Raw genomic sequence first — 15,218 nt, forward strand, 5'->3', positions numbered from 1 at the left:
TGTGGTAAATTGGAAGTTATAGGGAACAACAATTAAACGTTGTTAGGTAATTGGCAACAAATTAGTAATTGTTTATTAACGACTTACAAGTACTCGATATAGCTGAAACATATTGAATTGTTTGAATCTTTAAATTGAAATTAATAATTCTAGTAGTATCTTCGACAAGATCATATAAATTTCATAAAGCAACAGATAAGTAAAGATCAGTGAGAAGGCTAAAATGATCTTTTTTGAAACATCAAACAGTAAGACAAAACTCTCTGGGATATAGTTTAAACGGAAAACCCTTAAATACTTTCTCGTCTAATGAACAATCAAAACTGCCAAAGCTTGAAGAAATGTTGGGGTTTTCATTTCGATTATTCGTGATCGTTTTGGTAACTGGCATGAGAAGAAGTTGCTGCGATTAATAATACTGAACAAAGTTAAATAACTACAGAACATTTCGCCGGTGAACGTCGTGACGCAAGCATGTGGGGCCAAAACAGTTCCTTCTTTCGTTTTTGCAACTTGTACTTATATCGGGTGAGTTAATAGCATTGTAAGAAATGGAAGAATATGTCCACACACACACTCACAAACACTTACGAAACTTCTCAACCGATTCATAAACCGATTTTTAAATTCTTCACATTGCTTGATAGCCACATAGTTTGTCCGGTACGCTCGGTTCGATTTGTGCTGATAGGATTTCACAAACACCGAACACAGCACCAGATAAGCAGGATTCTTGCGAATAACCACGGAACATCGGTCCATCAATGTTTACAGCACCTTCGACAAGGTAACGCGTTCCATTCGTCTGCTGTACCTTCGAAGCGGGACGGTACACCTTGCTTCCTGTGTGCGGTCTGGCCCAGGGGTGGAAACTCCGTCTCGAGAGTCATCGAGTGTCTGGTCTGCTCGGTGCGACGCATCGGTGTTGATGGTGTAACGGATATAAAAATCTGAAGAAATTAGTCGCATTGTTTCAGTGTTATCACAGCCGGTGCTCGCACCGCTGCTGGATGTGTCGCAGCTGTAGCAGTAATTTTCCCGCGCGCCAACCAACGTCCCAGCTGCCCAGTGCTCTCACAGTGGGACAGTTTGCTTGCATCGGCGCGATAGTCAGTGCCATCCAGGGCACCGCCAGCACCCGGCCAAAGCTGTGTTGTTGTTCCGTTTTTTAACAAACTTTGTGGTCATCTTGTTTTTTTTTTCGCTGCCGGCAAATTTCTTCACGGTCAACAGTTCCAGCCCCGTTGGGAGTTGCTCGGTGCTGTTTATGGTGGATGGTGTTTGCTTGTTTTGCAAACAATAGTGCACCCATTTGCTTGCGTTCCCCTTCTGGACGTAAGCTTGTAACGGGGAACAGTAAGTGTCTGAGTGTTTCGTAGTAGTTCGCACGTGAATGTCACACGTTTTCGGTTGGCTAGAGGAACGAAAATCCTGCCAAACAAGAGTGCTTGTAGAGCAACGCGTGTGATCCCGTACACGATCGTCTAAAACGATCGCCTGCTGCTGCTGTGCCATGGTATGCGACATAGTTTGTAATGTGTTTTAGAATTGAAACGTCGATTGACTAAACAAACAAACTGACCGAGTGGGTGCTTCTGTAAACATATTAGCGCATTATCAGATGCAGTACTAATGGCGAAGTATTTCACTGATAAGTAACGCCTGCCAGTGAGTGTCAAAGATCGTGAGAAAGTGCTCCAGCATTATGGCGTAAACTGTGTACCATCGGAATCGATTGATTGCTGATGGCACGTGAAGTGAATCCTCGGCCAGGCGCTAATGTGTTTTATTGATGCTAAAACAGCCGAAGCTCGTACCGATTGCTATTTACATAGTGCTCTGCGCGGAACCATCATCGTATCGTATCGTATCGGGTTTGTTTGGATCAGATGGTCTAAAGTGGGAAATTTTATACGAGCATGACTGTTTCCTCAAACGGACGCGTTGTTTAGGCTTTCACTTCACTCTACCACATCTATCTATAATATTTACCTATAACTGAGGGTGATAAGATGTCTACCGATGGGAGAAGATGGTCAATATTGGAATTCCCCCCAGTATCGGGCGGTGATCAGACATGTTCTGCTTCAAGTAGAAGATCTAATATCGGACGTAATATTGATCTTACCACAAGCGGACTAAAAGCACATACACTCGGTGCTTGTCCAATTCATTTGCGCCAACAAAACGTTTCTTTCCATATCACTTTCATTAGTTGCTGGGGCATATAATTGCATTTTCTTGTCCCTCAACTAGAGGAGTGACTAATAGGGCGCTCGTGATGCCTTTCTAAGGTCGTCTACTAATTACTCATACTTGAACTTATCAATTGGGGCCATGGGTGGTTTATTTGGTAGTGACATCAGCTTCACACGAAAGGACCTGGTATAAAACCCCATCCGTACACAAGGCTGGCTATTCAGCTTCAGGGGTAAATAAAATCAACGAATGCCAGAAAGGGAAGGAAGAATTGGAAGGTTAATGAATCTTTTGAGAAGAATCAGTCACATGAATCATTCAAATCACGAATCGACTCTCAAACGATACATGACATGAATTCTCGGAGCTCAGAGATCCACAGTTGTTACTAATTGCAGTGCCACTGTAGAAGAAGTTATCAATCTGTTATTGAGGTCTAGTTTGAGAATCCGTTTGTACTTCTTATAGTAACTATCTAAAATGGACATGAATTACTGTGTGAGTCTACATAGTTCCAGAACGTCTACACCGCATAGAATGACTTACTCGCACACAGTTCGATGATTCTTACAACTAAATTACACCGCAATAAGTGTAGGGCTTGTAATAACTCATGAAACAATTAGCATTAGCAGCGGCGATCACGTGACAGTTATGGAAAGTTAATTTTTGCCAAGTTTCGACGACCCTTCCTGTTCCTGTTCTGACGCTCAGTCGTACGAATTCCATGCATTCTTTCGGGCAACAACGTTTCGTGCAGTTCAATCATTCGAACTGACAAGGTCAAGATGCGATCGTAACTGAGACGAGCATTACTGGTACTACTACTGGCAGTTCTAACCACCGGTTGATGGCATCGCTTCACTCACTTCCTGTACGCGGCAGAGTAACATGGTGTTACATGCGGTGCACGCCGGCGTAGAATTATGATGGATCTTTGCAAACGGTACCCCGTATCCGTCGCAGCTGGGCAGTTGTGTTAGAAAGTAAGGGTAAATGGCTGTGATTAGTGGTAGCTGCTCTATGCCACTTTATCTCGACACAAAACGCCGGTACGATCGTAGCTGATGATGATAATGATACAAAACGACGACGGTGACGATGATGATGATGATGACGAGTAAACTGGGTCTAATTTTCACCCGCCATACTACGGTGTTGGAAGTTTCGTGACAGCTTTCGTGACCAGTGCACGTGTAATGTGTTGCCTTGTCTCGTTACAGGAACAGCTGCAGGAGGAGCAGTCCGCGACCGAGCGCGACACGACGAACGATGTGTGGAATTACGTTGTGTTCGTATCCTTCGTCGTTATATCGGCGCTACTACCGATCCGGAAGCGGCTCTGTCGCCGGAGCACAAACAGTAAGAGCAAGCAGGACTATGTGTTTGGGGCGGGGCACATTTCTACCCTCGCGATGATGCTATCGATCGCGCGTGGTACACTGGGTGTGATCTCCGTGTTGGGCTATCCGAGCGAATTCTTCTACCGTGGTTCGGCCATGTGGGAATCACTATACGGTGTCATCACCGCGTATCCGATCGTATGCTTCGTCTTCATACCGGTGTACTTCGACCTTGGCATAACGTCCGTCTATCAGTATTTAGAGTTGCGGTAAGGGTGATGAAAGTGATCTTTAGATTAAAATTCTCAAGAACCTGAAGAATTAACTTCCTCTGTGTGTGTGTTTTCATTTCAGCTTCAACAGTCGTTTAGTGCGATGTCTGGCGTCGGGAACTTATATATTGAGGACGTTGCTGAGTTTGGGTGTTACTATCTACACACCGACCGTTGCCCTGAACACAATCATCGGTGTGCCGTACTGGGTGTCGCTGCTCTCCATTACGTTGATCAGCATCTTCTTCAACGCACTGGGAGGGTTGAAGGCAGCAGTTGCCGCAGACGTCATACAGAGCCTCAGCATGACGGCTATGCTGGTGGGAATCATCATTTACTGCAGCATTACGGTCGGTGGTGTGGATCAGATATTCACCATCAGCTCGGAGAACGGTAAGGCTTTGCTGTGCGGTGCTACTATTTCCACAGAGATTACACCCTTTTCTTCTTGGTTTTATTGTCGCAGATCGCTTTGCGTTCTTCAACTTTGCGGCCGATCTGCATCTGCGCGTTACGACAACGTCCGCCTGGCTGGGGGAGCTGTTCAACTCGCTCAGCCTGCTCGGCTGTCAGCAGAACTTTGTCCAGCGTTATCTGAGCATGCCGACGTTCGGCCAGATTCGACGCACGCTAATGTGGAACATCCCGGTGGTGATACTGCTATTCTCGCTACCCTGGTTCGTCGGGATGGCCATCTACGCCATCTACTGGCATTGTGATCCACTGAAGGCGAGCGTGATCGCGAAGATGGACGAAATACTGCCCTACTTTATGTTGGATCGGTTCGAGAGTGTTCCGGGCGTTTGGGGCATCTTCGTGGGGACGCTTTTTAATGGGGCGCTCACGTTAAACATCTCCAACATTAACTCGCTGGCCACAGTGACATGGGAGGACTTCCTCTCGCTAATACCAGCGCTGCGCCAAAAGAGTGAGAAACATCAGCTGAATGTGATAAAGCTCGTCGGTACGATCTATGCGGTGCTGATCATGGGCGTTGGTTTTATCGTTGGCCTATTGTCCGGTGTGATCGAATCGTCGATGCTGATCATCTCGGCCACCTCCGGTCCACTGTTGGGTGTGTTTGTGCTCGCTATGTTCATACCGTTCGCAAATTGGAAGGGTGCTGTGATCGGCATGATTGCATCCCATTTATCGATCCTGTGGATCGTGGTTGGTCGATTGATTGAAAGTACCGTGAGCGACACACTGCTGGATACCTCGATCGAGGGGTGCTACGCGGAGCTGATGGAGGCGCAAAAGAATGCATCCTTGCTGGTGGTTGCCCTGGAGGAAGGTGTCGATGCGATCGAGACGAGCAATCTGCTCAATCGGATCTACTCGATCACGTACATGTACTACGGTGTGTTCGGCACGGTGCTCACCGTGCTGGCGGGGATCGTTGTCAGTCTCGCCACCTGGAGCAGTCACGACCAGTATAACATGAAGATGCTACATCCGGCTGTGCGGTGGCTTTATTCTCGCTGTCCATTCAGTGGCAAGCACTTTGGATCGTTCGAGGTAACAACGAAAGAAACGGCACCAAAGTGTTGATAATGCCGGCCCGGAATAGGATTTGTGTTGTGCCCATTCTACTTTGGTATGTGATAGAGAGAGAGATGTAATAGTTCCTATGCCCAGCTTATTAGACCTCCGTGGGCGTCTTGTAAAGATTTTCAATGTACGTTAAGGTGTATAGTCTTAGCCGTTAAGTAGGAGTATTATAAATAAAATCGTTAAGCCATTTGTAAAACCGAATAAGAATTTTTGTTTTGTTGTTCTGCATCTTGATGCATTTCATTTACAATCGCATATATTCAATGAGGTTGGTTCACTATACTGAGTCGTCTGAAGGAAGAGGAATGAAAAATAATTGTTCAAAAAGTAAAAATTTAAATTTACGGTTAGTCACCATCCTGGAATTGGGGTAATGGAATTAAAATTGCAAGAAAATGCATTTTATGTTATTAGTACAACCGCCAATTGGACTCTGGAAAATTTATCAAAAATGCCTAAACTACCCCCTCGGTGCGTAGGGTTAAGCGTGGGAGGGTGAGATATGCGTGAGAAGGCAAGAAACAAGAGAGAATAAGCCACAGCACGGTGGTTGGTACAGTGGTGCCTGTACTATTTTCTGTTATGTTGGATCAAGGGTGCGCAACACGTTTCATGTTTTAGTTATGTTTAATCAAAATATAGATTTGCTAAAAATAAGCATTGAAGTTTCAGCTTTTGGTAACTTATTCTTTTAAACGTTAAGTTCAACTCGTAATGAAAAAAAAACGTTGACCGGAAGTTTAATTTTTGACACCCCTGCTGCTAAAACCAAGAGTGTCGAACACCTTCGTAACTCCTTCGTGTCTTAACAGGGCGGCGACAAATACTTTATAAAAACTATAGTATCCTAAGTTTTTATAAAGTATTTGTCTCATAGACTTATTGATTGCATTGGAATGATGTACTGTTGTCCAACTTTATTTTTTCAAATAAAATTACGGATTTTTATATTGACAGAAAAGTGAAATACACCTTTAACGAACGTTAAATTAAATCTATTGCAAGCGGATGAAAAGTTACACACAAAACAAAAGCAAATTAGCTTAATGTTATTTTGATTGCATTTATATGTAGCAAAACGATTTAATGTGTAAATAGTTCTGGTATTGTGCGTAATGTATTATTAGAGATTAATATTTCATGAGTGGTCGCTTGGGCCCGACCTTAAGGCGGCCCCGAGTTGTAACTGCAAGACGTGCTTCCAGAATGCATTACAATTCGATTATATGTTTTGACATGTAATTTTTATTTTTCTTTTCAGCACGTACCAACAGTGCACCCAAATATATTGAACTGTGCACCCGGTGGTAGGAATATTAAATATTGTATTTGGCTTGTTCGTGCAATTTTTACTATTATTTGTGGTTTGATTTGGTAGCGGCGCCCACACGAAAATACCGGTCCAAAATCCCATCCAGACCAATCCTCCGTAGCAAGGACTGATTATCCAGTTGCGGGTAAATGAAGCCAAAGAAAGCCACAAATAGCAAGGCTCTAGGCCTCTCGAGGTTGTTGTGTTAGTAAAGTAGAAAGAAAAATGCCTATCTTTTAATGTGGCAGAAGCACGGCCAATGTTTGCAATTAAAATAGTTCAGAAATATTGGAAACATTTAACTGCATTAGGCTAAGTAATCTAGCATATTTTGCAGACTCTCATTTGCATAGAAAATTAAATGATACCCTATAAAACTATAAAAACTATAAAACAAAATTAATTTAATTATTTTCAAGTGTTCCTGATAGAATACTACATATATTATGGAAGACGGTTGGAGGTCCCATTAGGTACCACCGCTTGGGGCGCCGAAAAGAGTCAATCCTTTTATGGTGTGGATCATCAGTTAAGGAGTCATTCGAAGCTGAAGACGATCCAAATGATTCAAAAATCCTAAACGATTCTTAAAAATATTTAAACCTCATAGTCAGTAATCAGTAAATCATAATTCCATGAAGAATCATTGTAGAGCTGGTTGAATCTGACTCAGATTCAGGGATTTGAATGAATCTTTGAATAGAGTGAATGAATCTGAATCACCATTTTAAAGATTAATGAATCCTCTAAGATTCATGAATCATCAAAGATTTATGACCCCCACCAATGAGCTAGTCGGTCAAGTAAGCCTCCACATTGATCTTCATTAATCTATAATGAGTTATGAATCTTAGAAGTCAGTAAATTATGGGATTGCTAACTTTGATTCATTGATTTTTTGAATAGCAATGCAGAGTCATTCATTTAGTGCAAAGATGCACAATGCATCTTTGCACCATACAGGTGCATTTTCATAATGAGTACTGTTTTTTTTTTGTGTTCAGCATTTTAATCCACCCAATCAATGTCACAAAGAGGGTTATTCTACAAAGAAACTGGTCCATGCATTGCTTTTTAACAATCAGAGCTCGATGTGTCCCGCTGACTTTGAGGCGCCTGTTCACACCTTATAAGCCCGAACCAAACATACTGCTTCATCCCTTCTTCCATCCCTTAACGGTGCTTACAGTGCCGTTGGGTACGATTTTCATTCAGCTTCTTAATTTGAACTTGACTCATAATTTATGTACCAACAAACAAACGACTTTGGCCGGTAGGTCGGTGGTAGAGTGGTTCGAACCACTGCTATTGCTATGGAGGACTGCTGGCAGTACTTTTCCATGGAACCTGACCGCCAAAACAGGCAAATCCAATAGATTTTGAATGCGACATGCGGCAACATTGACACTGTGCCAGCAAATGGCCTTCTTGGGGTTTCGGAAACGAACGGGGCGGGGTGGTTTTTTTTTATGGTGGAATTTGTTCGTGTGTGTTTGAACAATTTTATCGAATTTGGTGAGCCCGCAAAACCAAACAAAACATGCCCAATGCGGTGCGGTGATAGTGTTGCCGTCTTCATCAGCGGAAGATGTCAATTTCTACCACGTGCTTTTCGATACAATCTTGCACAGACGGTGGACGGGCAGTGTGATAGTCGACCGCCGGACATCATCTCTAACATTCGTGGTGGTGATTGACGTAACGCATACCGGACACGGTGGCTTAGTCCAGTTGTTTATGCTTCCCAAGGTACTGTACTCCCCCCCCTATCTGTGAAGCGGCAGACAACAATTGCCCATTGGAAGTACTAGCCCATACTTGGCAGCCGTTTAGCAGCGTATTTGGAACGTGCAGATGAGATGTTCTTGTACTGCAGGTGGATTGTATAACACAGTATAACAGTTTTGCCGAATCGATTAATGAATCTGGAACATTCATATTCAAACATTCCAACAGGCTCGATGATGTCTTTTTATTATTAGCCTCCCAGTCACCCCGGTCGATAAGAAGCACGGCACTGGAATGTAATATTGATTGATCTGGATGGATGCTATCTGGTCGAGCCTCTTCTCGCTGGGTTTTTTCGCTTTAACCGACCGCATATTTCTCTCAATGAATTCCCGACGTACTGTGTCAATACCGTATCGTCGTAGATACCCATCTCAACTCGTCAATCAAACGATCATACATGAATGATATCAGCTCCGCGAGCTCCCTACAGCACTCCCACCCAAAAAAAAAACAAACAAAACCGGCCCAATCCAATTTCGTTCGGTTTCGCGCGGTTTCATTGATAAACTTTCGCTGACCTTTGCAACATTAAACTATGGAACCAACATAGTTATGACGCTACGCCGAAGGTAAATACACACAAAAATGGTGCCAATCGTCCCGTTACCAGCTGTTTTGGCTGTTGTCACCTTCGCACACTGTTCTAATGGTGACGATGTTTTATTTTTGGTTCCTCGTTGCAAATTGGTGGACGCTGTTGCCGGCACGGTCGGTTGGTTGTTTTAATTTTGGACTCCGGTGCCGGGTGGTGAATCGTGCGAAATGTGTTGATTAAACACCGCGCATGCAGACGCGGGCAGCGTGTTTTTGCTATTGTGGTGCTGTGTGGTGCGCGAATTCGGCATAAATCTATCGCGTAGCGGTATTGTCAAGAAATCGGTCCGCTAATCAGCAGTGCTAACAGTGGCGCGTACACAATTTTAGCATGTCTGCCCACCCTTGGTCGATTTCCCATTAACACCTGCGATCGCACGAACGATCAGGGGGGAGGGGGTATGTTTTTGTTTCGATGATGGATGTTTTTAGTACTTGTTACGAGAAAGCTTCCAAACGAGCAACCGATGTTTATCATCGAGCAGCATGGTTTGATAAGACCAGGGGGTGGTTTCGGTGAGTCACCGTTTGTTAGGGTGATCTTAGGGTGGGCTCTAGAAGTGAGCACCTGGGGTAATAGCTGGGCGACACACCGCCAAATGTGGGCTGAGGGCACGGTCAATCATAAAGCGACAGTGTGTTGGTGACGGTAGCACCGGACCACCTCTCCACGACCACGATCTTCGAAGGACGTTACCGGGTATGTATTGATCGTAACCGATCGTGCTGAAGGTTCCATTTTATTTTTTGTTGTTGTTTGCTGTTGCTGCCCAATTGTTCGGTGGTACGACGCACGCGACCCTGCAAAGCACAAGACAGAACCGTGACGGACCTTGCCCGAGTGAAACCGACGGGCGGTTGGCCGGCGGTGTGCTGGCGGACGGGACGGTTGGTAGGCACCGGTACCGACCGCTTTTAGCTAAGCAAGAAACATTCGGACCTGCTGTTTGGTGGCACGCGACGGGGCAGAAGCGATTATTACGGGTACGGACTCCAGATCGGCGATGGGTTTCCACGACCGACCGTGTAACCGGTGTGTCCGGCTATTAATCGATCTGCGTACGGATTTTGGAAGGCCTTCGGACCCTTCAGAGCGGACCATCAGCGACCCGCGCGGAGTGGTGGGAATCACACCACGAGCAAAACAAGTTGCCGGGGATGGCGAAAACAAACGAGAGCGCTGTAAGGTTTTGCGGGTGAAAGGGAGATTGGCTAGCCATGGGACGGAACTATACAGGTACGGTCGGGTGTGTGTGTGAGCGGGATCGCCGAATGGTTTCGGCATGCCGGTAATGCATGCGAAGCGGACGACATCGCGCCGAAAATTTGGCAGCAAAGCAACCGAAACCCGAAAACCATTCCCCGGACCAAAAATTGTCCCCCATCGAAAGGTGGGGTTTTCCCTCCCTTAGTGGGTCGAGTAGGCCGTGTTGACCGGTTCGAAAAACAGACGCGCGCAAGATCTGGACGCAGCAGGACGTTCGTCGCTTGTAAACGGTTGGTGACTTGGACGCGTGTTACGCTAGTGGTGTGCTTCACATAACGCACGGTAGTGTCAGTGCGTATGCGGGAATTTCGTTTGTTTTTGGTTTGTTGTTTCGCATATCAGTAAAATTGTAAAAGTACGTAACGTTTCGCTTACATTAGCGTTAACAAAAAACACCCCCACCCCCTCAACATCGAAAAACAAAAGCCCAAACTAGTGGGGCCTAGTGGCGCACGTGACTTTTGCGGGCGTACGCATAATCTTACAGCGCATGTTCTGTTTTGCGATCAACTACTGCAAGCGCATCCGTTCCGCTGTTCCGCGGCGGGTGAAAGGTGGTGCAAGTTGCGTAGTGTATTCTTTTTTTTTTTTTTTATTGTTGACACAAGGGCACGCTAGGTGAAGTAAGAAAGTGAGAAAGTGGAAGCTCAGGTTAGCTTATTGTGCGTATTGTGGTGATTTGTTATTTTAGACAGACAAATAGACGTGTGGCACAGTGTCTAATGCGTGATACACCTGGCAAACATAATTCATACAAACCACCACAAACCAGCCAGTGAAGGTAAGTTCTTCCATGCTAACGAATCATGATTACATAATTTTATTCCCATCGGCTTCCGATGGTACTGATGGTAAAGAAGTTAATACGTTCGTGCGGATAAAAGTTGGTAACTCATTCAATTTCCAAAGTGTTTTCCATCGTTGATTCCTAGTTTTTCCCATCTTTTGGGCATTTGCGGATTATTTTATTTATTTCATACAATATGACGGCAGAGCTCACGGGAACTACTTTGTTTATACTTCAGCAAAATGACAGCTAATGGAAATGACAGCTAATAGAAATGACAGCTAGTGGAAATGACAACTAGTGGAAATGACAGCTAGTGGAAATGACAGCTAGTGGAAATGACAGCTAGTGGAAATGACAGCTATTAGAAATGACAGCCTGAAGATGACACTTCAAAATGGCAGTGTTGCCAGATTACACCAAAGTAAAATTGCATAACTAACGACACTTGTACAAAAACCGCACGAACTTATTTACAGTCCTGATAACAATCTAAGACCTTCTATCTGTGATCGGTAAGTTATGCACAGGACAAAAACCCACAAAGCGGATTTTTTTTTGTCTAGTCTTATGCAATCAACATAGCGCTATCGGCACAGCAGACTGTAAGTCGGCATATGCTCTTCTTTCTGGCGTTTACCTACTGATACCGCTCTGCTGCTACACCGGTACACCGCTGATTATCTGTATTGATTGTTGCCCAACCCGTGTTCCCATCCGAGAATTCGGTTTGCACGTGATTTTGATAAGATGGGTCCGGTTTGTGCACGGGACGCATCACAAAAACCTGTCTGTCGCTAAGCGTGCGAAAGAAACAATTTGATGGGCTGCACTGACACTGGCCATCTGCTGTGCATGGCAGCTAGCAAATGGAGAAAATAGTCGGTAGTAGACAGGTAGGAGAGTACAAGAACACATGTTAAGCTTTTTCCCACCCCAGCCAGCCCAGGTGTCGATCGAGTGGTTCCGAGAAGTTGGAAGCACTTAAACGTTAATGATAGCATTCAGTCCGAAGTACTGCTCTTAATTATCTCCAATCGATCGGTGTGTACAAGACGTGGCATGATTCGACGCTTTACGAGGGTGCTTTAAGATGTTGTTAAACAATCTGTCTCAAATCTCGGCTATTGGAAGTGCTTATATGTACTTCAAAACTCAGTGACTTAAGGCTCGCGTGCTTAAAGTCTCGTGACGCACCGTTTGCACCGCGGAATACAACTGTCATCGTACGTTATCAATTTACAGAGGAACGCTTTTATTTAACCACTTGGTGGCACTGATGCGAGACAATCGGAGGCAAGCAGAGCGTTTGAAGTAGTTCACGCGGAGTGTGAATGTTTCGCTACTGATCGTCTGCCAGTTCGGTAAACGTTAAAAGCGTCTGCTGGTGTTTTTCCTATTCTAAGTGATCGAAATGCGTCAATCTGCAATGCTTTTCGATTGCGCTGCCGGTGCTGTTTGCTTTCCGACGAATTGTACTGCGTGGAAGTGGATTTGTTGAGAGTTAGGGAATACCTATCTGTTGTTTTTATTTGATGCTATCACTACTTCGTTACTCGTGACGATTTGTTCTTTTGTTTTTCAAACATTTATGAAGCGTGCGAAAGAATGATATGGTGCTTTGGGGGTACGTATCGTTCGTAGATATGTATCGAACCATCGACATGACAGCAGCGCTGATTAAAGCGACACAACGCTTGACAAATCGGTCCACTGCCGTGTGATTCATCCACGTTCTGTGAGTCAGGTGGCGTGTGCACGACGTGCACGACTGTTTGAAGAAAATGTTATCCCTCCATCGGTCAAGGTATGCTAATTGCCCGGGTGCGAAGGATTGTCTAGCGATCGTAAGCAACGAGACACAAAAAAGCAATCTTTAAACGATGTCTTACGCGAACCCGCCAGGACGTGACTAGGCGCATTAAGAGAAATCGAGTTAATCGTGCATTTTCTGAGGAAGCCGCGACATAATGGCAAAGCCGGCTGGGCATTCGAATAGGAAAGGTAGTTCCCCACGTGAAGCCGGCCCTGCGTGCCGGACAGACTAGGTCAAGTGAAAGATTTTTGCCAAAACTATCGCACGCGCGCTGGTCGTGAACGAACGGCGTTCGGTGGCAGCAGCAGGAACACAACAAACGAAAAGCTGGCCAACAACATCAAAAAAAGTCCCCAAGCCGCCCCGGAGCACAACGGACAACGTACAACAAAAACCTGTTTCGCAAGATCGGTGTGTTTGGGGCGTTTGCGTCACGTCCGTCCGAAACCGTCCGTAAATCCAGCGGGATGTACATAAAACTGGTCGAAGATCACGTGATTCGCATTCAACACCAGTGGTCCCTTTTCTTCGGATGAAATACAATACACCCCCCCGAAGGCCACATTGAAACAGTTCCCGAAACGCACTGGAAAATCCCACCTTCCCCAACGGACCTGGTTGTTGTTTTGTGCGTGAAGTGTGAACGAACTTCACGTGGGGGCTAATACATTGATTCGCTTCTCAGATATAGCATGGTATCGGCAGGTGAACATTGGGAAGATGACTAATTTCCTAAAGATGACCGATCACAGCGATCGCATCCCGAATTCCTAAGCAATAATGTTTCGATTATGCGTATTTTCCCAGCATACGTAGCTGTCGTCTATTATGTCGTTTAATTATACAGATACAGCATGCGTGCAACAGCATCGGTGAAGCATCCGACTGTCAACAACTTTCGGGTGGTGAGGTGGTGCGGGTTGTTCACGCGAGCTCTATATGTGGCCGGACCTGCAGGCTTACGCGTGATTGATGGATTGATCTATTTGTCCACCGTGTTCGACACACTCATTGAACGTGCCGGTCGCAGCATGGGATGCGGCGAGCTGATAAACTGATACCGATTTTAGGCATGTCCACTCGAGTGAGAAACCCGGCCGGTACGGACGGAACTCTTTATAAATGCTATCGGATGCGCGACTACACCTATCAATACGGTGGCAATCGTTGTGCGGAGTGTTTGCTAGCAGGAACTAGAATATTGGAGTGAACTTTTACTTCCTAAAGATCAATAAACAGCTGCTCCCTATCGGAAGGTAACAACGATAAAGAATCTAAAGGTAGGTTAATAACAGCGCCATTTTTCACGACTGACACGAACAAGTCTTTAGTGCAATCGAGGCGACAAAACGGTTAATGGATGCAGGCGCAAATGCTGTCGATGAGGAGACAAAGTTAGGAGAGCACCTTTGACACCGCACCTCACATCAGACAGATGAGTTCGTACGCCTTTTTGTTTTCCGTTGTGAACATTAGTGGCAGTACCTAAGCGTCTTACTGACGTACTAGCTAGCGAGAACTTATTTCCAATACTGTTTGATGTTGCAGCTTTAACATTCTTCTCCATTTGCGATGCGAAGTACCTTACGATCTTAACAGCAACACAGCAACAGGTTTGCCGCTTCGACACCGGAAAAGGGGTCTAAGAACTGGTGGTCTAATCTATAGTTACCGTGCACGATGGCACCTATCCGGGGGGGGGGGTTGCCAACGGCCGATGTTTTGCCCGGCACGCACGTTCCCGCATGGCAGGCGGCGGGATTGCATAAACCCCTTTTGCCACCGTTTATCAAAACCGGACGCTACTGGGTAAGAGCGTTGGCAACAAGGTTAGAATACGCTTCCCGGGGTTGTTTTGTTGAACGCTGCGCCGGCAGAGGATCCTTGCGACCATGAAGAAGGGGTTTACCTTTACCCCGGGTTGGATGTGATCGCGCGGGTGTCACAACGGGCACATGATCGAATCGATCGTTCGACTGGCGAGGGGAGAGTTGGTACTGTTGGCGGGCCGTGCACTTCGTGGTTGTGTGAATTGGCACCGTGCCAACGCCACCGATCGAGCCTCACGCAACACGTTCGCCGACAGTGGTCGATCGTCGTTCGACAGCAGCGGAACGTAGCGTCGCGTCGTGATCGTCACGGTGGTGTGGTACGCTATCAGCGAACGTTAGTCGTTGTTAGGCGACCCAGGTGGTTGAGCTGGTCGCTAGTTCTAATGTTTGGCGTCTGGTGCTGATGTGCGGAAGGTTCTCTGTTGCCGATTCGCCCAAAGCATAAACCAGC

At 45.7% G+C, this 15,218-nt stretch overlaps 1 protein-coding gene across 3 annotated transcripts; it reads left to right on the forward strand.

Moving 5' to 3' along the window:
- Positions 1 to 392: 392 nt before the first annotated feature.
- LOC128303291 (sodium-coupled monocarboxylate transporter 1-like) lies at positions 393 to 5,561 on the forward strand. Of its 3 annotated transcripts, none has more exons than XM_053040194.1 (4): positions 393 to 528; positions 3,423 to 3,811; positions 3,897 to 4,207; positions 4,281 to 5,561. In XM_053040194.1, the coding sequence occupies exons 1-4, from the start codon at positions 475 to 477 to the stop codon at positions 5,363 to 5,365; spliced, it is 1,839 nt and encodes a 612-aa protein (XP_052896154.1). In that variant the 5' UTR covers positions 393 to 474; the 3' UTR covers positions 5,366 to 5,561. The 3 variants fall into 3 exon arrangements, with proteins under 3 accessions (XP_052896154.1, XP_052896164.1, XP_052896174.1); XM_053040204.1 differs by lacking the exon at positions 393 to 528 and adding an exon at positions 989 to 1,516; XM_053040214.1 differs by lacking the exon at positions 393 to 528 and adding an exon at positions 989 to 1,356.
- Positions 5,562 to 15,218: the final 9,657 nt, after the last annotated feature.

This window comes from Anopheles moucheti, chromosome 2 (genome assembly GCF_943734755.1).
Source record: "Anopheles moucheti chromosome 2, idAnoMoucSN_F20_07, whole genome shotgun sequence".
NCBI classification, from domain to species: Eukaryota; Metazoa; Arthropoda; class Insecta; order Diptera; family Culicidae; genus Anopheles; species Anopheles moucheti.

Excerpts from the sequence above, each read along its gene's own strand:
- LOC128303291 (XM_053040194.1), top strand. The coding sequence starts at position 475 with ATGTGGGGCCAAAACAGTTCCTTCTTTCGTTTTTGCAACTTGTACTTA. Across the intron at positions 529-3,422 it reads GCAACTTGTACTTATATCGG|GAACAGCTGCAGGAGGAGCA; the intron begins GTGAGTTAATAG and ends GTCTCGTTACAG. Across the intron at positions 3,812-3,896 it reads TATCAGTATTTAGAGTTGCG|CTTCAACAGTCGTTTAGTGC; the intron begins GTAAGGGTGATG and ends TTTTCATTTCAG.